Source organism: Triturus cristatus, chromosome 7 (genome assembly GCF_964204655.1).
Source record: "Triturus cristatus chromosome 7, aTriCri1.1, whole genome shotgun sequence".
Taxonomy (NCBI): domain Eukaryota; kingdom Metazoa; phylum Chordata; class Amphibia; order Caudata; family Salamandridae; genus Triturus; species Triturus cristatus.
In genome coordinates, this window is record NC_140590.1 from 26,905,876 (window position 1) to 26,932,076 (window position 26,201).

At 49.1% G+C, this 26,201-nt stretch overlaps 1 protein-coding gene across 3 annotated transcripts in view; it reads left to right on the plus strand.

Moving 5' to 3' along the window:
* Positions 1-17,673: 17,673 nt before the first annotated feature.
* LOC146808724 (cell adhesion molecule CEACAM18-like) overlaps positions 17,674-26,201 on the plus strand; it is a 383,945-nt gene continuing 375,417 nt past the window's right edge. For 2 of the 3 annotated variants that reach the window (XM_085614226.1, XM_085614228.1), the window contains exon 1: positions 17,731-17,916. In XM_085614226.1, the coding sequence (XP_085470352.1) occupies positions 17,844-17,916 (73 nt within the window). In that variant the 5' untranslated portion in view covers positions 17,731-17,843. Of the gene's footprint in view, positions 17,917-26,201 lie in introns of all 3 variants that reach the window. The other variant, XM_085614227.1, reaches the window with a different exon arrangement.

Genomic DNA, 26,201 nt, shown 5'->3' on the forward strand with positions numbered 1-26,201 from the left:
CACGGGGAGAAGTTTCCAAAAGTGCATAAGTGTGTGACGTGATTGGTTGTTATGAATGGAGTAAGTAGTGTTTTAGCTTAAAGGAGGGCTTTACAATTTCATAGCAATAGGTGTTAATCTACTTTTTGTCTGTCTGTGTAATGAAAGGGTTTTGGGACTTTGCTTGATGAGTTATTTTTGCCATATTTGATTTTGGTGTTTTTTTGTTGCTTTCTTTGACTTAGAGGATGAGTGCATCGTTATTTGCGACTGAGCGATGTAAGAGAACGCCTGTCCTCTTGATCTGGTTCTGTGTATGCGTGTGATATGTGCGAGTAGGAATCCTATGGAGCGGAGGTGTCTTGTAGTTGGTGGAGGGAGAAGCGACTGTTCAGGTAGATGGGTCCTGAGTTGTGTAGTGCCTTAAATATGTGTGTGAGGAGTTTGAATTGAGTGTGTTTGTGCATCGGGAGCCAGTGGACTCCCTAAGGTGTGGTGTGGTGTGAGTTCTATGTGGGAGGTTGAGGATGAGTCTGGATGCAGATTTCTAGATGGTTTGTAGTCTTCTAGTGAGTTGATTCATGATCCCGGCAAAGAGGGTGTTCCCATAGTCCATCTTGTTGGTGACTAGGCCGTGAGTGACAATTTTTCTAGTGTTGCTTGGGAATCATTTGAAGATCTTCCTCAGCATCTTCAGGGTGTGGCAGCAGGATTCAGTGAAGGTGTTGATTTGTGTAGTCATGTCCAGTTTGTTGTCTGATTATTCCGAAGTTTCTGACTTGGGTCCTGGGTGTGGGTCTGAGTTTGGCCAGCCACCAGTTGAAATCCCACATTAAGGTGTTATCACAGAGAATTTTGATGTTGTGTGAGTGGATGATGTTGACCGGAGGGATTATGTGCCCGTTGAAGAGGGTGGGGCTAAGTGATGAACCATGAAGGACACCACAGATGTGTTTGTGGGCTCCCGAGGAGTAACGTGCAAGGCTGACAGCTTGTGTTCTATCTGTAAAGAAGGAGCAAATCCAGCAGAGAGCGGGTCCTTGGATGCCAGAATCGTGCATGCCCCAGATGAGGTTGGGGTGTGAGACCGTGTCAAATGCTACAATGTCTCCTTTGTCAAGGATCATGTGGATTTAGTCTGTGGTAGTGATGAGAGCTGTTTGTGTTCTATAGTTGGGCTTGAATTCCAACTGCGTGATGTTGAGGAATTGATGGTTGCTGAGGTGAGCAGTGAAGCGTTGGTTGATTAGTTTCTCTAAGACCTTCGTTAGGTATGTTAGGAGAGAGATGGGTCTCTAGTTGGAAAGTGTTGGTGGGTCAGTGGATGGTTTCTTGAGCAGGAGCATGGCATGGCATGTTTCCAGGTGTCCGGGAAAGTTTCTGAGTTGATGGAGGCATTGAGGATGGGTGTTAGTGCTTCACTGATCAGTAGGAGTCCTTTGCACTGTGGTGGGGACAAGGGTCATATAGAACCCCGAGTAGATGGCCTTCATGGTAGCAGCGATTTCGACTGCCATAAGGACAGAAGTTGATGTACATGGAGGTGACTTTGTTACAGAAGAATTCAGAGAGCCTGTTGCAAAGGTTGTGTGTGGAGGTGATGTTGCTTGAGGTGGCAGGAAGCGCAGTGAAATCTTCGATAATGCCGAAGATTTCCTTGCTGTTGTTAGTGCTGATGTTGATGCGATCTGCAAGAGCTGTGTGCTTGGTGTTCTGTATCTGCTAGAGGTAGTGTCTTAGAGCTGATTTGAAACTGTCTTTATGTGCGGTGTCTTGGCTTGTTCTCCATTTGTGCACCAGTTGCTTGCAGTGGTGTTTTGTCAGCCTGAATTTCTCTGTGTAATTGCTGGCATGTGATGGGGCACTTGCGTTGGGTTGTGCTTGAAGGGAGCCGGGGTTCCACACATGCTGTTATCCAGCTGATTAGGATCTTGATGGCTTTCAACAATTTGCTTGTATGCTCAGGCTGGTGCTTTGAGAGGGCTGAAGCCCTCTTCTTTTCTGAGAAGCTTTTCCAGCAGCAGCGGGTGGTTCCTTTGATGTTAGGTCTGTCGTAGTATGGGACGAGAATGCTGAAACTGATGAGAGTGTGGTCTGGCCAGGCCATACTTGCTGGCTTATTGCTGTGATGTTGCTGATTGATGAGAAAATTGAGTCCATTAGGTGTCTGGAGGTACGGGTGGGTCCAGTAATGTGATGGGTGAGGCCAAGGCTTTCGAGATTTTCGAGAGTTTGGGTCGCTGCAGACTTCTAGCTGAAAGTAAGGTCTTCAAGCAGAATGAAAGTGCTGTTGTTGGTTATGCGGGGTGAGATGAAATCTGTGATGTCACTAGCGAAATTGGTGCGGGTCCTTGTAAATAAATGTGATGCAGCTCCTATACTATACACGCGTCAGAAAACCCAATTGCTCAGCTTTTTAAAGCTGAGACTTCTTGGCTTTGCCAGTACTGAGTAAAGTCAATTCTAATTATAAGACAAAATCGCACTAAAGCAAAGAGAGTTTACAAATGTTAATAATGTAAGGTATTTAAGTATGTAAAATATTGAGTGTATATACAGTAACATAGTGATAAAACCTTTGGCATAGCCGATCGCCCCCACAGGCGAGACCAATTGGCTTTGCCAATGATTGTTTAGAGTTAGAGTTAGAGCTATTGGCGGTGTAAATGAAAATGGGGAATATTCTCAAGGACCTATTGCCGAGTTATTGACACGTTTTCGCAGCCAAAGTCACGATAAATGACAAGCTGGTGCAAACAGCTGATAACACCAGTTTTTCAACGATAGCATCCTCAAAAAACATCGCCACAGATGACCCCGGCAACTATCGCTAATGAGATGCAGAGTAGGCGTTCCCGAACAAAAAGCTGTGACAACACCACACCTCAACATTCTCAACAACCAGCCAGATCGGCGATAAGATCACAAAACAGGCGATAAGGTGAGTTAGCTACAGGAAATTAACACCTGCTCTGACCTGGTGCAAAGTCGGACGACAACAGGCACCAGAAAAGGGAGCCCAGACCACAGCCACACCTGAAGACCAACAAATGCCATGGAGCCACTCATCGTGCAGCACCGAGCCCCGACAGGGCCACAACACCCACCGCCACCAACCCCTGGACCGCCACCGCCCTGTTGCCCCTCCCGGAACCCCCACACCCGGACCACCACAGAGGCAGCCCAGACCAGGACATCGGACCTTCAGAAAATGCACCAACCTCACAGACCCAACACCAGAGAATGTCATTTCCAACTACAGGCTCAAAAGGACAACCATCCTACGCATCCTGACCATCATTGCCCACAGGCTGACGGTACCAACACAGCAGACAGGCAACATCCCTCCGCAGACAAAGCTGCTGGCTGTGCTGCACATGTTGGCCTCTGGGACCTTCCAGCCAACAACCGCCAGAGTCGGAGGATTCTTACATCCAGCCCTATCAAAGTTCATCACAACTGTCTTGGATGCCATGATCAGCTTGGTACCCCAGTACCTATACTCCCCCCACACTGCGCAGGAACAGCTGGAGACCAAGCAAGGCGTCTACGCAATAGCTGGCTTCCAGCATGTGTTAGGGGCAATTGACTACACACATGTTCTACGTGTACCCCCTGGTGACACTGCACACAATTACCTCAACAGAAAGCACATGCATTCCATCAATGTGCAGGCAACAGTGGACCACCTGGGAATCGCCACCCACGTCGTCGCCAACTACCCAGGCAGTGTGCATGATTCCTACTTCTACCGACAGTCCATCATCAAACAGCGCTAACAGGATGGCACCTATGGAAATGCACTGCTCGTTGGCAAGTACCAAATGAACACACCACACCCCCCAACTCCACAATCATGCAACTCACAACTCTGGGAATGCACACGTCACAGACTCACATTCAACATGCCCACTCACCAGACATGACAGCATAACTTACTGTGGCAACCTGGGCTAGCCATGTACATGAGCCATCAATGGCTTGGCACCTCAGGCACACAATAGCAGAATATGGGGAGAGGTGGGAACCAGGCATGTGCGACGGAGGCAAGTGACCCATGAATGAGAAGGTACACAATGCCAAGTGTGGCGTGGATGTGCTGGACAGACTGCAGTATGTAGACCACAGACATATCCATGTCCACATGCACTGCTGGTGTATGGAGTGTAGTGGACAGTGGATGCAACCATGTCACCCCAGCCAATGGAGAAGATCCTGGAAATGTAGCTTGTGACGTCCCCCTCTGTAAGCGTGAGTGGAGTGGGCTGGCCCAGCGAACGCCAGGCCAGCATAGGGGCGTGGATAAAAAGCACATAGCTCTGGGTTGGTTCTCTTCCGGAATGCCCAACGTCTCTGCTAGGGCGGCGCCTCCCAGCCCGCCACGAGGCCGACGCCGTCAGCTGTGTTGCCTGCTATCCTGTGCGCCTGCTGCACCCTGGCCTGCTTGTCCCCGAAATCGTCTAGCCCGCATCTGCGCACCCAGGCCTCACTGCTCACCTGCCGACACTGGCATGTGTCAAAGAGGGTCCACCTTGTGCCGGCGCAAGCCCCAAGCCCGCGAGCTTAGCAACCTCCTCAGACCATCACGGCCTCCGCGACACAGGCCCGCAGTACTCCTTTCTCATGGACATACTCCACCGGCATACACAGCTGCCAAGTAGGTCACACATTTGGAACTGACCCTTGATTACGCAATGGCAGAGTACACACTTCATGGTAGATTTTATGTCACTGTACTCCCTTCAATGTGGTGCCACCAACTCCGTGCCTAGCATCCGAACAACACCTGTCTGTGGTCCCTTGCTTACTACTGCCTTCAGCATACACTGTAGTCGAGTAGGTCACACAGTTGGATCTGAGTCTTGATTTGTGTATGGCAGAGATCATATCATTGAAAGCATGGAGAGGAGTAAGAGGAAGATGTGGTGCAGTCCGGTGGAAAAAAGGATACTCGTTACGGAGGTGATCAAAAACTGCCAACAACTGCTCTGGGGTCACTAACTCTGTGCATCGCGAGCCAACGACACATGGCTGTGTGCCCCTGTGGACCGCTGCCTCGGGCCTACACTGCAGTCTAGTAGGTCACGCATTGGGAACACAGTCTTGATTTATTTATGGCAGCTTTTATATCATTGTACTGGCCTCATCGCAGGCCGCATACACCTTCAGCTCTGGTGCCACTAACTCTGTTCCCTGACAGCCATGGACATTTTCTGGTTAACTTTGGTGGCGACTGAGTCTATGGACTGGGGGGTTGTCTTCATCTTCATGTCGGTGATACAGAATTTTGGGCGAAAACGAGGCTGTAGCATTACACTCCTCAATTTGCTGCTTCCGGATGGCTTCTACTATCTGCATCATGCCCTGGAGTACACCTTCCACCATCCCCCGCAACCCTCCGCCACATTCACCTCGGACATCGATAAGGACCCGCTCAGCTCGCGTGGCCCATCTCACTGCACTGCAAGTTACCGTCCCGTGGCGGTGTGCCTGTGCCGGCCGCAGGGCATCCAGGGACACTAACTCTGTGCAGCTCAAGTCAGGGACCCTGCCCGGTGAGATATTGGATGGCATCTGAGATGATGCCCTTGGGGTCATTAATGCCATGTGTCTGTGGCCCTGCGCTGTCCGCTGCCTCCGGCCTAAACTGCGGTCCACCAGGGCTCACACATCAAATCCGGTTCTGACCGGCCCAGACATCGCATCACCGCAGGAGGCACATGCCACCACCACCAGAACCACCTCCAAACGCCAACTGTCAGAGTCGAAGCAGCCGTACTGGCAGACTAACGTAGTTGCTCACACCTGTTGTGGATGCCATCATCTGCCTGATACCCTGCTCAGCACTCCAGGTGCCACTAACTCAGTGCACCACGACTCATGGACCATTTCTGAATGAGTTGTGTGCTGTGGTGAGCTCACGCAGCAATGTCACCTCAGGCAGTGTGGGAGACCTGGGACGATGATGAGGAAGATGATGCATGTGTAATACACCCCACTGCAGCTGCATCAGGAATAACCCGAAGGGACACAGTCCTAGAGATTTTCTTCACGTGAGCACGCTCAGCTCTAGTGCCCCAACCTCTGTGCACTGCAACTCACCGACACTTCTGTTTGCCGATTGGGTGACCTCTGTACTTGCTCCGGCTACCACCATGATGCTCCGCAGTTGTCTCTGTAATGCTGGTGTTTTCTGTTTCCGTTTTATGGTGTTCACTTTTCAAGTTGTTGCAAGCACCAACCACTCAGTTCGGGCTGGCTTACACTCACCCCACACCCATCCAGCACAGGCGTCACTGTACATGTGACCCTGCCAATAAAGTGGCCGGGCGCATGTGCCCGTAGCCAGTTCCACAAACTATCTGCGTCTGTCCGTTTGGTCATGATGTATGCATGAGGACCCCGGGGCCTACAACATTACATTATCCTGTGTACAGCGGACGCAACCATGGCACTGCTGGCAGCGGGTAAGACCTTGGACATGTAGCTTTGTCGTCACCCACTCAATACATAATAGGAGTGGACTGGGCTGTCGTACGGAGGTCCAGCGTGAATGATTATCGACAAACAGAAGAAGCAAACCATTTCCCAGCGCGTATCACTGTATATAGCTGCTTTTCACATATAATCATTTTGATAAATGGTCGACTTGTATAAATTGTGGAAACCTTGTATATAAGACTCACATTGTCACTTAGGTTTCCCTTTCTCACTTGGGACACAATGCACAGATGTTTCTTTGATTTACAACAATGTATATATCTATTTTCGTTTGAAAATGTATAAAATATGTCACACTGAAACCATTGTGGATGGTAGTGTTCGGTCACCTCTGTGACGCTGATCTGGTTTTCCTGTGGACTTTATCCCGTCTGCCTCTTCCTCTTCTCCTTGGCCTTCCCCTACCACGAGGTTCCTTGCTGGTGGTCTGTGAGGCTTGTGGGGTTCGCGTTGGACTCTGCACTCGGTCCGGGTGCATCCATGGTGCTACGCAGTTTCCTTTTTTTCTCCCCTTTTTTTTGTTGCTTTTATAGTGCATTTTCCCACATGACACGTGGGAATTGCAGGCCTGTTGCTGGTTTTCGCTGATTTTTGTATCGCTATTGGCCTCATCACAGCGTTTCTTGCGTTCATGTTTTGCATTTTTGCGGTGTCGCGTTGACTTTATCGCAGACATTTGATGCGCTATTGTGAGCCTATGAAAATACCACGTTACCACGGTGTAATTTTCCCGCGATAGACAGCGATGTGCAAAGTTGCATTAAGCTAATTTTGCGATGATTAGCACACGTTCTTGAGAATATCCCCCAATGTCTTTTACCCATGTGTTTTGGTTTGGAGTGTAGTGGATGTATGAACAGAGACATAGCTGCAGCACTGCCTAGAGGACTTAGAAGGAGAAATTACCACTGGGACAAGAGAAGCAGCTGCACCACTGTCTAGAGGACTAAAAATGAGGAATTACCGATGAGACCAGAGAAGCAGCTGCATCGCTGTCTGGAAGGCTTAGCATGAGGAATTGCTGATGAAACCAGAGAAGCAGCTATATGTATACCTATAAGCTATAAGTATGTAGGCGTGCAGCACTTTTATTTTATTTTTTACAAATTAAGCTCTAAATTCTGGCTGAAGCCAGTACTTTAAATGATAGGTATCGAGAACCTGCACTCCTTTAATCTGGCATTACCAGTACTTCTCAGCAGGGTTGCAGTACCTTTAATGGGCAAGTCTAAGGGCCATATTAGAAGCCCATGTTCTGGTGTGAACCTGGGCTTCTATGGGAATTCACAAGGGCATATTATTAAGCCCATTATCGCCGCTTTAGCGGCAGTTTCCTACCGCTAAAGCGGCGATAATGTTATCGCCGTTCCTTGAAAATATGGCCCTAGATGTCCATGTTCAGAAGCAACATAAACATCTCACTCCTTGGACCCTGCCACCTTTGGCAGACAGTGTCAGGACACTACCAAGCACCACAGGCACTTCCAACTCCACTATCCTTTTCAATCAAAATAACAGACTAACATTTTCACTTCTCAGATTCCATATTCCACTATACTGATTCACCACTAATCCTTTATGGGTTCCAGAGTAGCGTGCTCCTCGCCAATGAAGCATTTCAACACCCCATCAGGGTTACCAGCGCTATATAAATGCAAACCTTTTTCCCTTTTCTACCCCTCCCCAACCCTTCTCAATCCAAATAACTGACTAACATATCCACCACTCAAATTACTTTCATGTTTCACCATACTAATTCAACATTAATTCTTATGGGTTCCAGAGTAGCGTGCTACTCGCCAAAAAAGAGCTTCAAAACCCCATCAGGGGTGGCAAGCGCTATATAAATACAAACCTCTTTCCCTCTTCTATCCCGCCGCCTACCTGTCTTTATCCAAATAACTGAATACCATATCCACTGTAGGAGAGTAGGGTCTGCTTTCTATGTTCACCCCCACTTTTTGCTTTTGCTTGACTGGTTTTCGACTTAGATGTGGCTGTGGGCCTGCTAATCAGACCCACAGCCCTGCTGTTCTCTCTCTAAATTGATACTATGTACTTTAGGTGCATAACCCATTTGGATAGGGTCACCTTATTAGCCCCTGTACAGTGTACCTTAGGTACCCAGGGCATAGGTGTACCCTAGGCCTACCAGGGGCTGCAGCATGTATTATGCCACCCCTGGCCTGGCCTTCCATTATGACACAACTGGCTGATCACTCAGCTGGGGCAAGGTCGTGTAATCACTCCTTGCTTAGGTGTAGTATTCCTATACCTGACTTACATATAGACACATGTGTACCTATCAGCCACTCCTATGGCAGGCCTTAACAATCTTGGAGGCAGAGTGCTTGGTAACATGTGAGATGGTGCTCTAGCATGAGCTGAGCCTGTCTGCAGCTTTCGGAACCATGTCCTTATAGCTGTTCTATGATATAGCCTACCATATACTCTTAAAGTGCCTTATAATCTTAAACGGTTATGGTAACTATGGTTTGGCTTTATCAAACCATGTCGTGTAAGGTGTCTAACACTTTGGAATAATACCCCAATCCCATTTCTGGGGATGAGGATATTATCCCTCCCTTCTAGAGGGAGAAGACATGTTGTAACCTACTTACCCGGTTAAAGTTAACCAGAGCCCCAGCACCACAAAATGGATGCTGCTGCCACAGACACGAGTCTGACCTCCTGCTGCTGGGAGTGATCCCGGCAAGGGAGGCCTGGACAATAGGTTTCCTGCCTTGGGAGGTGCTAGCACCACCCCAGACAGGCCTTAGTGTATTGGGGCAGGGAGGGATGAAAAGAATGAGACATGCCTGGGGCACACAAGGTGTCCCGTGCATAGTCCACTTCAAACCGGTGCTGGGGCACTCGAGCCCCAGTCCTGGCGTGAAACTGGACAAAAGGAAGGGGGTGTAACCACCCCCCTCCCAGGTCCCACCCATAAGGCGTGACCTAGCAGGAAACCCAGCCCCCCAGATTAGTATAAGAGTGGTAGCTGGGCCCCAGGAGATTAGATTATCCTGAACCTTCAACTTGAACAGAAACTCTGGACCTTCGACATTCGACGAAAGAAGAAGACTGAAGAATCTCCCTTGTGGCCAAGGAGTGGCTACCCTGTGCAAACAGGCACCATCAAGAGACTACCCTTTGCTTTGCTGAAGTTCTACGAGGGACCGACTGCAGAGCCCGACCAGAGCCTTGACTTCCAGACTTCTCCGACCCTGATCCACATCCACAGCCGAGCTGAGATCCGTGGAGGCGACGAGAGACGTGGGACCGGCTACCTGGGAAAAGTGGCTAGTATCTTCAAGCGCAGCTTCTGAGGCACCCTCGAAGTTGTGCACCGGGGATTGAGAAGCCCCAACCCCAAGCACCATCTGCACCGAAGATCAGCCCCCCACACTCCACGAGTCCTGCGTGGGGCCCTTCTGCATTTTCCTGCTTGCCGCGTCTGTCCGGTTGCTTGCCCGCTGGCTAGTGGCCTTTGTGACGACGCTCCCAGAAATCTTCACTGCTGGTTTGGCTCCTCCAGACTGGCTCCCGCTTCTTTACAAAAGAGAAGCGCCCCAGACCTTCCTGGTCTGCACCAGAAGCAAGTCCTCCGTTCTTCGTGGGTTCCGCTTGCCAAGGCTTGGTGAGTCCTAGTTCGACTTCGACGCCGCCGACAGCAAGAGCCTTCGTGGGACAGCTCGCCTCCTGGTCCTGGTCGTCCTCGACGTCTCCTGGTACCCGTGGCTGCAGCGACAAGCTTCACCCTTCACCTGCAATCTTCACGACATCGTCTGGTTCCTTCCTGGTTCCACGTGGTCACTGGCTAGTGACCTTGACTCTGTCCCTTCTGCTTGCAGGTATCCTCTCTTCTTGATCCCAGCCTTGGGATCCACCGGACACTCTTCACTGACCGCCTGTCAGCAACTTTCCTTCAGGCATCCATAGAAGTCCACGACGAAAGCCAACGCAAGTTCACACCTATGCACCCGCAGCCCGTGGGCTAGGTAACTTGGGTACTTCGGTGCTCCCAAGGGTAGTGACTATCCTAGGGTCTAGTTTCCGACTCTTGACTCTCTAGCTGCTTCAGAAGTGTCCTTAAACTGTTAATTTCCAACTACTAGTAATTCTATCGACTTTTACGCATTACGCGTGAGTGTTTCCACTCTGCACGTGAATCCCGTGGGCCTCCTACTTCCTAACTGTTGCTAGTGTAGGGTAGCCCCAGCGATTCCCTAGGCCTAGGCCTATTCTATTTCCGTGACAGTGGTCCTTATACCACTTCTTTAGTATATGGTTTGCGTGGCCCCTAGGGCCTAACTGTATTACTTACCTGTGTGACTTAATGTATGCTTAAATAAGACTGTGTTGTACTTACCTCTAATCTCATAAAGAGTGCTGAGGGTTTGACTAGAATAAATACACTTTATTTTATATATATATCTGTTGTGGTGTCCTTTCATTTGGTATTCAAGGGATTATATATGGTATCACAGCTGGCTTCACATGCCATTCAGAGTTTAGCCTAAGACTGCTCATGTCCATGCTACCACTAGGATAGCTGGTCTATAAGGTTGACTTTACAACCAATCACCATAAGGGTTGTTTGGACTGATATAAGGTGTACACTAGAACTAGTGACATCATACATCAGGCCAACTTCTCACATCCACCACTCAAATTACTTCATATTTCACTATACTAATTTTCAACACTAATCCTTTATGGGTTTCGGAGTAGCATGCTACTCGCCAGAGAAGCGCTTCAATACCCATCAGGGGTAACAGGTGCTATATGAATGCAAACCTTTCTTCCCCTTTTATCCCTCCGCTATCCTTCTCACTACAAATAACTGACTAATATCCACCACTCAAATTACTTTCATATTTCACCATACTAATTCACCATTAATCCTTTATGGGTTTCTGGAGTAGCGTGCTACTCGCCAAAAAAAGTGCTTCAACACCCCATCAGGGGTAACAAGCGCTATATAAATACAAACCATTTTTCCTCTTCTATCCTTCTGGATCTAAAACACTGACTAACCTATCCACCATTTAAAAATACTTTTATATTTCACTATACTAATTCAACACTAATTCTCTATGGGTCCCGGAGTAGTGGGCTACTCGCCGAAAAAGCGCTTTGACGCCTCGTCAGGGGTAGTAAGCACTATATAAATGCAATTACAATACAATACAATACAGTATATACTTTAGTATATACTTATTATATACTTATATGTGTATGCACTTTGTGGGCTCTGGAGATCAGCCCTAGTACTTGTCTGCTTCCACTTAGGGCCTTTGTTTTCTGTTCAACTGCCTCTATTTAAGTGTCTTGATAGAAAACGACCAGCAGAGGTCAGTAAAACACCAGAATTGCTTTGTTCTGAGGGACTTTCTTTTTTTTATTTTTCAGGCACCTGCCTCTATTTAACTTTCTTGATAGGAAACGACCAGCAGAGATCAGTAAAATACCAGAATCACTTTAGCATTCTCTAGATTCCAGTCCATGGAAATTGTCTTCCACGAGCAACTGTAGACAATATTATTTTCAAATCTTGTATTTTCGGTGATATGACCACCGAAGGCCCTGATGTTATATTAAAACGAAAGCTTTGCACTATACCATTTCCCGCTGAAAGGCAATATTTCTCTCCATGTGTTCCCATACCTGGTGTGGCACGCAGTTTTGTGCTTACTTTTCCTCCATGTTAAAGAACAGTAGATGTTTCAGCACACAGGCTAATGTGCTGCATAGCTAAATACATATAAGGTCCCAAAGGCGAGACGATTGCATTGCAAATGCTTGTTAAACTTGGTAACACTGGGCGTTGGCTGTACCTCTTGAGTGCCATTTTAACACCCAGATATAGCTTTCGGAAACAAAAAGGTGACAAGTCCTGCTTTGCATAGGGCCTTTCACTACGCGGCAACAAGTGTCGCTGCAGTTTTAGTAACTTTTGAACCGTTTGAGCAAGACAATTTATTTTGTTAAAATCGTAATATTATGCGGCAGATAACGGATTATGTGTCAAACGCGGTAAATATATAATTATGTGAAAACCACAGCTGCCGCATAATCGCATGATTCCAGTGGTCCTGGTTATAAAAGACCAATGACCCAAACAGGTGTTTGTTCTTGCCATTGTTAGAGTCAAAAGATTAAATGATACACCCATGGTGAGCAACAATAAGCGGATTTTAAATGGTCTAGACTAAAAGCGATAAAGCAACTGTGTGAGCAAACAGGGAGATCAACAACCCTGAAATAAGACTATATGAAACGTACTTTAGCACAGCAATACACAAATGCGAGAAAGTTCACTGCTCAGCCTTATCCAAATTATTTTACCTTTTTCCAGTAGCCATGCATAGAACTTGCGTAACTTTTTTAAACCAAAATGCAACTTTCACTCCAACAAAAAGCTAACACTTCTCATCTGAGAGTAAAGTTGTGTCCACTTACATAGAAACCACACACACAGCTTTGTCTAAAGAAATCTGCTTACATGGCTGTGAGAGGTTGGCCTGATGTATGGGGTCACTAGTTATAGTGTACACCTTATATCAGTCCAAATACCCTTATGGTGATTGGTTGTAAAGTCAACCTTATAGACCAGCTATCCTAGTAGTAGCATGGACAAGAGCAGTCTTAGGCTAAACTCTGAATGGCATGTGAAGCCAGCTGTGATACCATATATAATCCCTTGAATACCAAATGAAAGGACACCACAACAGATATATATATAAAATAAAGTGTATTTATTCTAAGCAAACCCTCAGCACTCTTTATGAGATTAGAGGTAAATACAACACAGTCTTATTTATGCATACAGTAAGTCACACAGGTAAGTAATACAGTTAGGCCCTAGGGGCCACGCAAACCATATACTAAGTAAGTGGTATAAGGACCACTGTCACGGAATTAGAGTAGGCCTAGGCCTAGGGAATCGCTGGGGCTACACTGCACTAGCAACAGTTAGGAAGTGGGAGGCCCACGGGATTCGTATGCAGAGTGGAAACACTCACACGTAATGCGTAAAAGTCACTAGCAATAGTACAGTTTAGAAATAGATAGATTTAGGACACTTCCGGAGTAGCTAGGAAGTTGAGACTTGAAACTTAGACACTAGGATAGTCACTATCCTGATGAGCACCGGAGTACCCAAGTTACCTAGCCCACAGGCTGCGGGTGCATAGGGTGGAAGTTGCGTCGGGTTTCGTCGTCGACTCCTATGGATGCCTGAAGAAAGATGCTGACAGGCAGTCAGTGAAGAGTGTCCGGTGGATCCCAAGGCTGGGATCAAGAAGAGAAGAGACCTGCAAGCAGAGGGGACAGAGTCAAGGTCACTAGCCAGTGACCACGTGGAACCAGGAAGGAACCAGACGATGTCGTGAAGAGTTGCAGGTGAAGGTGAAGCTTGTCGCTGCAGCCAGGAGGACCAGGAAGCGTCGAGGACGACCAGGACCAGGAGGCGAGCTGTCCCACGAAGGCTCTTGCTGTCGGCGGCGTCGAAGCTGGGCTAGGACTCACCAAGCCTTGGCAAGCGGAACCCACGAAGAACGGAGGACTTGCTTCAGGAGCAGACCAGGAAGGTCTGGGATGCTTCTTCTTTGCAGAGAAGCGGGAGCCAGTCTGGAGGAGCCAAACCAGCGCAGAAGATTTCAGGATGCGTCGTCACAAAGGCCACTAGCCAGCGGGCAAGCAACCGGACAGACGCGGCAAGCAGGAAAATGCTGAAGGGCCCCACGCAGGACTCGTTGAGTGTGGGGGGCTGGTCTTCGGTGCAGATGGTGCTTGGGGGTGGGGCTTCTCAATCCCCGGTGCACAACTTCGAGGGTGCCTCAGAAGCTGCGCTTGAAGATACTAGCCACTTTTCCCAGGTAGCCGGTCCCACGTCGCTCGTCGCCTCCACGGATCTCAGCTCTGCTGTAGATGTGGATCAGGGTCGGAGAAGTCTGGAAGTCAAGGCTCTGGTCGGGCTCTGCAGTCGGTTCCTCGTAGAACGTGGGCAAAGCAAAGGGTAGTCTCTTGATGGGGCCTGTTTGCACAGGGTAGCCACTCCTTGGCCACAAGGGAGATTCTTCAGTCTTCTTCTTTCGTCGAATGTCGAAGGTCCAGAGTTTCTGTTCAAGATTGCAGGTTCAGGATAATCTAAAGTCTTGAGGCCCAACTCCCACTCTTATACTAATCTGGGGGGCTGGGATACCTGCTAGGTCACGCCTTATGGGTGGGACCTGGGAGGGGGTGGTTACACCCACTTCCCTTTGTCCAGTTTCGCGCCAGAGCTGGGGCTGGAGTGCCCCAGCACCGGTTTGAACTGGACTATGCAAGGAACACCTTGTGTGCCCCAGGCATGTCTCATTCCTTTCAGCCCACCCTGCCCCAATACACTAAAGGCTGTCTGGGGAGGTGCTAGCACCTCCCCAAGCGGGAAACCTATTGTCCAGGCCTCCCTGGCTGGGATCACTCCCAGCTGCAGGAGGTCAGACTTGTGTCGTGGCAGCAGCATCCATTTTGTGATGCTGAGGCTTTGGTCAGAGGTTACACAGCAAAGTAGGATTTTAACATGTCTCTCCCTCTAGAAGGGAGGAATAATATCCTCATCACCAGAAATGGTATGGGGGTATTATTCCAAAGTGTTAAACACCTTACACGACATGTTTTGATACAGCCCAACCATAGTTACCATAACCGTTTAAGATTATAAGGCACTTTAAGAGTATATGGTAGGCTATATCATAGAACAGCTATAAGGACATGGTTCCGAAAGCTGCAGACAGGCTCAGCTCATGCTAGAGCACCATCTCACATGTTACCAAGCACTCTGCCTCCAGGATTGTTAAGGCCTGCCATAGGAGTGACTGATAGGTACACATGTGTCTATATATAAGGTAGATATAGATATACTATATCTAAGCAAGGGGTGATTACACGACCTTGCCCCAGCTGAGTGATCAGCCAGTTGTGTCTGATTGGAAGGCCAGACCAGGGGTGGCATAATACATGCTGCAGCCCCTGGGAGGCCTAGGGTACACCTATGCCCTGGGTACCTAGGGTACACTGTACAGGGTCCAATAAGGTGATCCTTACCAATTGGTTATGTACCTAGGGTACATGGAGTCCATTTTACAGAGAGAGCAGACAGCCTGAGACCCTGAATGGCAGGATCTCAGGCCAACTAAGTCGAAAAACCAGCTAGACACTAGGCAAAAAGTTGGGGGTAACCATAGTCAGATATCCACCTTCCTACAATGGCTGAACACCATATACAGGCACAGTTGTTTAAGATAAAATAGTATGGCAGGATCCCCTTGCATTCCTGCCCCGGCAAAACATCCAAAAGTTTACTGTCCTCCCTATCCCATGCTACTTCGCTCCTATGCACGTCACTCCACACCTACTTGGTAACCCAACACGTCAAAACCGCGCTTGCAAAACTCCTCTCAAGGAATCTGTGGTTTCAGGCCTAATAACCATACAGTAAAAGGTAAACAAATACTTCCTGAAAACTGTACTGTATGGAACAAAGAGAAAATGCCCCATTCCTCTTCACAATTACAAATAAACATTCAAGTAACTTGCAAAGTTTGCACAAGGTATCAAGCCTTAGACTGAGGAAATATAAAACATTGTACACCTGAATTCTGCTATTAACTGAAATGCATAATGTACTCTCCTGCAGAGTTTACTAGGCACCCCACAAGTGTGCATGGCTGGCTGAGTGTTATACCTGGTCTGATGTAGGAAACACTATTGGTGCATTGCATGAGTGGCTCGAATGTACACAGCCCCTATCAGTGGGATGGAAGAGGTATAAGAGATATCACTGCAATAAGCTGCTGGCTAGGATTACTAAGCATGTCACTTATTACTCTGTGCCATAATAAGTCATAAAAACTGAACTCTCTGCTGAGCAAGAAGCAAATACTGGAGATTCGAATTTTTTAAAACATTTTTGTCATTAATCAAAAATGCTTAATGTGTATTAGCCAAGATAAGTGCACATTCAGAGTGCTGCGCTCTCCTTGTTCTTGTTTAAACATGGTACTCTGAGGCCCGGAAGAAACCACTACAAATAACACGGAGACCGCTTCTGTCCCAGCCTCTCCCGTCCTCTGGCTGGGCCTTTCGCATGTTAAACGCCTGGGACCTCTGGGATGGAGGGTTAGCGCTGGTCCCTAACGGCGCTGCATTTATTTATGCTTTGGTGCCAGCCTCTTCCGTCCTCTGGCTGGGCCTCTTGGGGTTAAACGCCCGGGCCTATGGGATAGATTATAAATGTAATTGCATTTATATAGCTCTTTCTAACCTGGACGAAGTGTTGAAGCGCTTTTTCGGCGAGTAGCACCCTACTCCGGAACCCAAAAAGGAATAGTGGGGAATTAGCATAGGGAGATATTAAATTCATTTGAGCGGTGGACATGTCAGTTTAATATTTGGATTGAAAAGGATAGTGGAGGGAGAGAAGAGGGAGGGATTTGCATTTATATAGCGCTTGCTACCCATGATAAGGTGTTGAAGCGCATATCGCCGGGTAGCACACTACTCCAGACCACAAACAGGATTAGAGGGGAATTAGTATAGGGAAATATGAACCATTCAATTGCTAATTTCCGAACACTTTGAGCAATTGGTCACTTAAAGGAAGCTGCAAACTGCAGCCGCTCCAGCAGAAGTGACACATGTTTGCTTTTCTCCCCATCTCTGGCATTCTCTAGAAAAGCATCTTTCGCTGTGGCCCCTGCTGTTGGAGCTCACTTACAGGTAAGTAAGCCATCCACCGAGATGTTCTGTCTCTCCCCTGTCCTATTCTCCAGGCTCTCATTGACATTCCTGCACAGGAAACAGCACATAATAAAGCATCCGAGGTATTAATAATCCCTCTGAGCTTTACTATCGCGGGCTCCTGTGCTTCGACCGACGGACACCGGTGTTTTAACCATTTGCGTCTGTTTGTGCCTCCCCAACGTCGGAAGAAAGCTGAAAAATACCACTTCTGCCACGCATGCGCACACTACAATGGCACATGCACACAAAAGAAGGGCGCTGCTAAACCGGACGGGAATCTGTTATACCACGCATGCGCGTACTAGGGGACAGAGTTTAAACGGACGGGAAGCTCCGATAAAGTGCATGCGCACACAAGAGGCGGGCGCTCAATCGGATGGGGAGCTCTGATAACACGCATGCGCACACTAGAGGATAGCATTTAAACAGACGGGGAGCTCCGATGTCGCGCATGCGCACACAAGAGGAGGGCGTTCAATCTGACGGGGAGCTCCGACCGACGGAACGTTTCTTTCTGTCGAGGCGGGGGAGAGGCACAGGCCCGCACTCCGAGCCGCCGGAAGCTTCTCGCCATGGGGTTCACGTGCGCATCTCGGAGGTCCCGCCCGCGGTGGGCTCACACCCCGAAGGCGCTGATCCTGACAGGTGAGGGGGCTCCAGAGAGAGATCTTTCATGTCCGAGGGCTCAGAGTATCAGAAGAGAGCCCATGCCTTCTAACATTCAAAGCACAGAGTCCTCATTTGATTTCCAGGCGCCTCCCAAGGGATGGGGCCCTCCCTGGGCCTCTCAGGGATGGGGCCAAGGGATGGGGCCCTCCCTGGGCCTCTCAGGGATGAGGCCCTCCCTGGGCCTCTCCAGGATGGGGCCCTCCCTGGGCCACTCCGGGATGGGGCCCTCCCTGGGCCTCTCCGGGATGGGGCCCTCCCTGGGCCTCTCCGGGATGGGGCCCTCCCTGGGCCTCTCCGGGATGGGGCCCTCCCTGGGCCTCTCCGGGATGGGGCCCTCCCTGGGCCACTCCGGGATGGGGCCCTCCCTGGGCCACTCCGGGATGGGGCCCTCCCTGGGCCACTCCGGGATGGGGTCCTCCCTGGGCCTCTCCGGGATGGGGCCCTCCCTGGGCCTCTCCGGGATGGGGCCCTCCCTGGGCCTCTCCGGGATGGGGCCCTCCCTGGGCCTCTCCGGGATGGGGTCCTCCCTGGGCCTCTCCGGGATGGGGTCCACCAGGCCCGGTTCTTGGAATTTTTATTTGGGTGGGCCGAGGGTGCATTTGGGTGGGCCGCTGCGGGCCCAATTTGTTGCTTCTTGCGGTAGCCTACCAACCCTAGATTACATCATATATACTTGCAAATAGTCACCATGATACAACGGATCAATTCAGTGTGTATACAGAGCAAGTAGAGTTATTTGAAAGTAAGAGCAATGTCTGGACCTAAGTGCAAACCCTCAAATTCCCACAGGCCCAATTATCCACTTTTCTACCATCCCTCTCCTGTGCACCTTATTTCACAGCTGACCTTGAGCCCCAGCACCGTATCAGCCACATCCAGCTCCACTTTCATTATTCCAGTAAAAAATATTAGTAAAATCACCTACAAACTTAAAACTTTGAATATAGCAGTAAATATAATTAGCACGCACTTTAAAATATGTTCCACAGTTGCCTTAATGACCTGACTGCTAATTGAATAAAACCGAAAGGCCATGACAGAGCTGGCTTTAGCGCTAGTGCAAAAGTCTTTTTTGTCACCCACCAATGACCTCTTTCTCTGCAGATACCATTACTACCACCCTCCAACAGTGCCCTTCATCTCTCCGTTGCCACTCTTTCATATGCATCTCATTTGTTGGATAGCGCTACTCATATCAGTGTAGAGTGTCAGTACTTTACACCATGCACACATTATACAGAGACAGTGAATCATACAAGTATGTATGGGCAATGTCGCGGTTGGAAATTTAAAAATTAGGAACACTTAGAATCGAGTCAGGACCAAACCCTTTTGGGCTTAAGAAGTTCTAGGGCTAGCACCCACGGGAGCACCGGAGTACTCGAGTTACCTCACCCAGGGAAGCTGGGTGCCTAGGTGTCTTTTGGTGTCTGGTTGCGTCATCGATTCCAATGGAAGCCTGCAAAGAACTGCTGCTGCCGTGAAGAGGAGAAGTGTCCGAAGAGATCCAAGCCTGTTTCTGTCAGGGCGTCGAGGCGCGGGAGAGGCAGCAGGCCCGCACTCCGAGCGCTGCAAGCTTCTCACCATGGGGTTCACGTGCGCAGCTCGGCGGTCCCGCCCGCGGTGGGCTCACACCTCGAAGGCGCTGATCCTGACAGATGAGGGGGCTCCAGAGTGAGATCTTTCATGTCCGAGGGCTCAGAGTATCAGAAGAGAGCCGATGCCTCCTAATATTCAAAGCACAGAGTCCTCATTTGGCCTCTAAGACGGCGCCTCCCAGTCCGAAGCAGACAGTATAAAATTGTGTTCTCACCTGAGGCGTTTACCTGTGAGTGTCATTGGTCTCACTGAGACGTTTACCTGAGACGGTGTCAGTGGTCTCACCCAGGCCCGGTTCTAGCGGGTGGACCGGATGGGCCAGGCTCACCCAAACAGGAGCCTTGGACCTCGCAGTGTGTCAACCCGGGCCGAGACAGCTTCCCGGGCGCACACACACAGACAGTTTTAGAGATTATCGCAGCCGCACCCGAGTACTTCACAGGTTTTTAAAAGACCATTTACATAATGAGGCTTTGTTTATTTTTTCACCCCTTCATCTCCACATGGCAAAGGCCACAATGTTCTGCTGCATGGATATTTCTTTTTCTATGCAGCGCAGAAGAAAAGAAGTTTGTTTATTCCTATTCACCTTTCCTGACCCCTGTAGCAGCTTATCACATCAGGCTGTGACACAAAGTTTGACTAATGGATTAGGTAAGAGAATGTGTTACTAGTTGCTTTTCTTTTTAAAATCTGCACAGGCCCAGCAGGACACATACTTCGTGTGTGCTTCAAATAAACAGTTTTATCATTATCATGTCTGATGCAGGACAACGATAAGACAATACAAAATACCCAGATAACGCTGGTGATTAATGATCCTGCTGGAGAGCAATCATTTGTTAGTAGCTTTTAAATGCAAATTAACTATATTTTCTGAGGAAGCTCAGTGGGCTACTGCCTTTGTCACAGAGATCCTTGTGCTACTTGCAGTTAAGAAGTTACAATCCTAACATAGGACAGTGACCAATGAACTGTCATCAAAGAGCTGCATACAAAGATGAATGGTATAGTTAGAACTTCGCTTTCTTTTTTTGTGATATAGTTAGAACTTCCCCAGTCTTTTATTATTCTAATGTTGCTAAAAGGAGTATGTTTGGGCAGATATATATTTTTATCAGTAAAGCTGACCCCCATGGAATACTCTTTAAATCCTAAGGTTGTGTTTCCCCAGACCAAACCCTCTTAAAATATACTGCCCACCAGAATGGATGACATGTCATTCCTACACCTTGTAATCCTCATTGGTTTATGTGACATTCCCTGTAGACTGATTTACATACTTGCATGATGCATTGTCTCTGTATAATGTGTGCGTGGTGTAAAGTACTGACACACTACACTGATATGAGTAGCACTATACAGCAAATGAAATGCATATGAGAAAGGGGCTACGTAAAGATGAGGGGCACTGTTGGAGGGTGGCAGTGAGGGAATCCGAGGAGGAGGTAGTTGGAGGGTCTATGGAGCGATGAGGGGCATTGTTGGAGGGTGGTAGTGAGGGAGTCTGAGGAGGAGGTCATGAGGGGGAGGGGCTGCAGAGGGATGGGGGGCACAGGTAGAGGGTGGCAGTGAGGGAATCCAAGGAGGAGGTCATGAGTGGGAGGGGCTATGTGGAGATGAGGGGCACTTGTGGTGTGTGGCAGTGAGGGAATCCGAGGAGGAGGTCAAGGGGGGGCATGGAGGGATGAGGGGCACTGTTGGAAGGTGGTAGTAAAGATTATTTACGGAGAAAGAGGTTATTGGTGCGGTGCCAAAAAAGACTTTCGCATCAGCGCTGAAGCCGGCCCTGTCATGGTCTTTCTGTTTTTGTTTATTTAGCAGTCAGGTCATACGGGCTGGGCTAGTGTGCAACATACTTTAAAGTGTGTGCTAATTATATTTACTGCTATATTCAATGTTTTAAGTTTGAAGGTGATTTTATAAATGTTTTTACCGGGAAAAATGAAAGTGGAGCCCGATGGTGCCTGATATGGGGCTAGGGCCCAAGGTCCGCTGTGAGGTAAGGTGCAATGGAGAGGAGTAGTGGATAATCAAGCCTGTAAGGGAGTGCGTTGCAGAGTCCGGGGTCAGGTGGAGGTAGTAATGAAGAGGGATTCTCCCTGAAGGCTCACACAGAGGGAGCCTGTAAGGGAGTGCGTTGCAGAGTCCGGGGTCAGGTGGAGGTAGTAATGAAGAGGGATTCTCCCTGAAGGCTCGCACAGAGGGAGCCCGAGAAGTGTTACTTGCCTGATACTCCCACCTCAGAAACCTCCTCTTCCCATCAAAGGAACATTGCATAGAAAAAACACTTTTTGAGAGTGATAATATTTAGAAAGAGATTTGGAAAAGAGTGCATTTTACTGGGCCTTGTAAGACTAAGGAGAGAAAAAGGAGGGCTCTGAAGCAGGCCTGCCTAGACATATATGCAACAAATCGAGCCCGCAGTGGCCCGCTCAAATGCACCCTTGGCCCACCCAAATTAAAATTCCTGGAGCTGGGCCTGGACTTTCACCTGAGGCGGCGTCAGTGGCCTCACCTGAGGCGGCGTCAGTGGCCTCACCTGAGGCGGCGTCAGTGGCCTCACCTGAGGCGGCGTCAGTGGCCTCACCTGAGGCGGCGTCAGTGGCCTCACCTGAGGCGGCGTCAGTGATCCCACCTGAGGCGGCATCAGTGGTCTTACCTGAGGCGGTGTTAGTGGTCCCACCTGAGGCGTTTACCTGAGGCGGTGTCAGTGGTCTCACCTGAGGCGGCGTCGGTGGTCTCACCTGAGGCGGCGTCGGTGGTCTCACCTGAGGCGGCGTCGGTGGTCTCACCTGAGGCGGCGTCGGTGGTCTCACCTGAGGCGGTGTCAGTGGTCTCACCTGACGCGTTTACCTGAGGCGGTGTCAGTGATCTCACCTGTTTTCAACCTCTCCACCGGTGATATTTCCGACCCGGTTGGTCATGTAACAAACTTTGTTCCCATGTAGTTAAAATAGTTCCAATTCTCCTGATCCAGAGAGTGTCTGGTCCGAGCCTCTAACAAATACGTTTAGCCCCTGGTGCGGCGCTCCCAATATGAGTGTCAAAAGGACAATATCAGGCGAAGTAATAAGCCGTCTGGTTCAACCAACTCCAGACCGTGGCGAGTACGCCAAAACGTCCCGTGTAATCTCAGGATCTCTGTCAACCACATGAGGGCTCCACATGAGGGCTGCACTGCACATGAGGGGTGCATATGAAGACTGCACATGAGGGCTGCACATGAGGACTCCACTGAGGGCTGCATATGAGGGTTGCACTGATGGCTGCAATGAGGTCTGCACATGAGGACTTCACTGAGGGCTGCACATGAAAGGTGCATATGAGGGCCAGTGTTATAGAGATAAAAGACAGAAAGTAAAGGTCATAGGGCACAAGAGAAGACGTTCACACACCTGGTGAAGCTGGCAATATAAATTTGCAAAACACGCAAGAGACTTCAAACGTGTTGACAACAATGATTTAAAATAAAAACAAGAGTGTAGTCATTCCTGGTTTTTCTATAGTGATTCACAGCACATTAACTAGAATCACATATAAAAAGCAGAAGTTCCTGAAGTTTTACTCGTGTTTGTCTCCGTATACTATTCGTTATCCAACTTTTGTAATCCTAGGTGACTTAAACTTACATTTTGACAACAAGGGTAGTCAGGAAACCTTTGCGCTCTCAACGGGACTACAGGCTTTAGGACTGGTGCAGCTAGTTCATGCCCCTACTCATCTTAGGGGTCAGACCCTAGACAATATCTTTCTAATCATGCTCAGGTGAAAGCGCTGCCTGCGGTGCCTGTGGAATGGTCTGACCACTCCATCCTCCCGTTTAAGATCCTAAACCCTCGGAAAGTTCCTGGCTCAGCCGAAACAGCATATGGTGCCAAAATTCACCCGAAAATGGTCCCAACCAATTCCAGACACTTTTATGGCCAAAGTGACACTGAGCACTCTGACATTAGAGGCTTCCCCTCAGATAGCTAGGAATTAAATTTCTTCTTGCATTAAGGAGGCAGTAGACTCCTTAGCGCCTCTGAAACTGTAACAGTTCCTGTTCTAACTCTTAAGCGGAATGGTTCTCAGAGGACTTAGTAATGCTTAAAAAAGAATGTAGACGTCGTGAACTTCTCTGGAAGAGGAATTTTCAACATGAGGACAAGTTGAAATACCTTGAATCTCTAAAACACTATCACAAACATATTAGAACTCGTCAGGATTTCTATGTACATAAAATTGAATCTGCTAAGGATGCCCCTAAAGGCATTTTTAGGTCGAGCCTAATCCAGCTCTATACATTCATAGACACAACACTCATTTTTTTTTCAAAAAACCTTTATTTAGCACATAATGTTCATACACAGCAGGATGCCTACAACCATACTTGGCCGGCAGCGTGTGATGGTAAGGAAAGGGCAGAAGTGTACAGAGCGGATCGCCAACAACCCAAAAGGGCAGGCCGCGTCCAGGAACAGAAACTGGTTTCGGTCTTTTTTTTTTTTTTTTTTCCCCCTTTGGGGGTAGAACTAGGGATCCCAGTCCCTAATAGTATTAAGCGTAGTGTCCAACATTTTCCCGACTGCTTCAAATATCCGTTCCCAATATTACTAGAGGGCCGGACAGCTCCAAGCTAGGTGAAGCAAGTCCGCATCATCAGCCCGACATGTACCGCATCTGGCATCCCCTCTCAGTCCGTATCGATGCAGGCGGGCGGGCGTGTAATAGTAGCGTTGCAGATATTTGTAGTGCGTAATACGCAACCTGTAGCTAGCAGCCACCTTCTCCGTCTGCGTACAGCAATAGAGCCACTCGCGATCCGAGATCTCCTGTCCCAGTTCGTGCGACCATATAGCTCGAGCAGCGCACTGCGGTGTGCCAGTTTCTGCGTACAGGGACCTATAGAGGATGGAAACCAAATGAGATGGAGTTTTTGCCATCAGGAGCGTGTGCATCTGCGGAAGCACCTGTGGTTCCTGGGGATATCCCGGGGTACAAGCCTGTATTCCTTCCCGGAGACGGGCATAAAGGAATGTTTCCATCCCCGTCGGCGGAGAATCGCCACACAGCTGTTGTAGCGTAGCAAATTTCCCGTTTTTATATAGGTCACCCCAAGTGTGGATTCCTCGTTGCCTTTTGAATTTTTTGAAAATACCCTCCTGCAAGAGGGTCAGTTGAGGATGAAACTCCAGCCGCAAGCGGGGGGAATAGATCATTGGGGCCCTCATTTTGTGTACAATCCATCTCCATGCACGCACCGTGCAGTCCACCGCTGTGGGGACGCGCTCGCAACGCGACATTTGTTGCAGCACTGCCCCCTCTATCGGGACAGGGTCTGCCAGCCAATGCTCCGTGGCCAGATGAGCAGTGTACTTCCGGCCATTAAACCAGTAGTGCGCCTGTGCGCACATATAATATAGTTCGAAGTTAGGTAGCTCAAGCCCTCCCATTGCGTACGAACTAGCCAGCGTTTCCTACTTTATCCGCGGATGCTTACCGCCCCACACAAGTCGCAGAAGCTCCGTCCTCCGAGTATCAAAGAAGGGTCGTCCAGGGTGGTATGGGATATTCAGAAAATAGTAAAAGAACTTAGGTAGCACTATCATTTTGACCAGGGATATCCTGTCGGCGATGGATAGTGGCATGGCTATCCACCTCGTTATCGTGTTTCGGAGTGTGTCAATAGCCCGACTGTAATTGTCGCGGATCAGTTCCTCCTTGTCTAGGGTGACATTTATGCCCAAGTATCGCACGGTGGCGTCGCACCACTCCAGTGGGTATTCGACCGCAAAGGGGGTGACAGCCGGGGTCAGAGGAAGAATTTGAGATTTCGACCAATTAATCTGTATTCCAGAGAGTCCCCCAAATCGCACAAACTCCCTAAGTATTGGGTCAAGGTTGTGCACCGGGTCCTTGACATAGAGGGTGACGTCATCCGCATACAGCGAAATCAGGACAGGGCGAAGCAGGCATCTCAGGGCCCTCTCTTGGTGATATTGACGAACCTTGGCCGCTAGCGGCTCCATCGCCAAGGCAAATAGCAGCGGCGACAGCGGGCACCCTTGCCTAGTACCTCGTGATATTGGTATAACCGCATACTCGTGGCCATTAATTGCACTCGGGCCACCAGCGCCAGATAAATCAGTTTGATCCAGGCCGAGAATCCAACCGGGAACCCCATACAACGGAGCACTGCATGCAAATACTCCCACTCAACCGAGTCGAACGCCTTAGTGGCATCCAAGAAGACAGCCGCCAGCGGCAGCTGTGGGGCCACCTGTTGTACAATCGAAGAGGGTGCGAAGGTTGTGGGAAGTGGACCGTCTGGGAATAAAGCCCGCCTGATCTGGTAGAATTAGCTTATCCATTAGGAGGTTAAGTCGGTTAGCCAACAGCTTAGTGAGGATTTTACTATCTACGTTGATAAGGGACAGGGGCCGGTATGAGTCACACTTGTTGGCTGGTTTCCCCGGCTTCAGAATGGACTTAAGGGCCTCTCTCATTGTGGGCGGCAGTTCCTGAGTCTCAAGAGCCTCAGCATAAACGTCCTGCAGAACAGGGGCCAGTTGGTCTAGGTACACTTTATAAAAGTCGCTCGGAAGTCTGTCCGGCCCCGGCGCCTTACCGGACCGCAGCTGGAGGACCACCTCCCTGAGTTCATCATTCGTAAATGG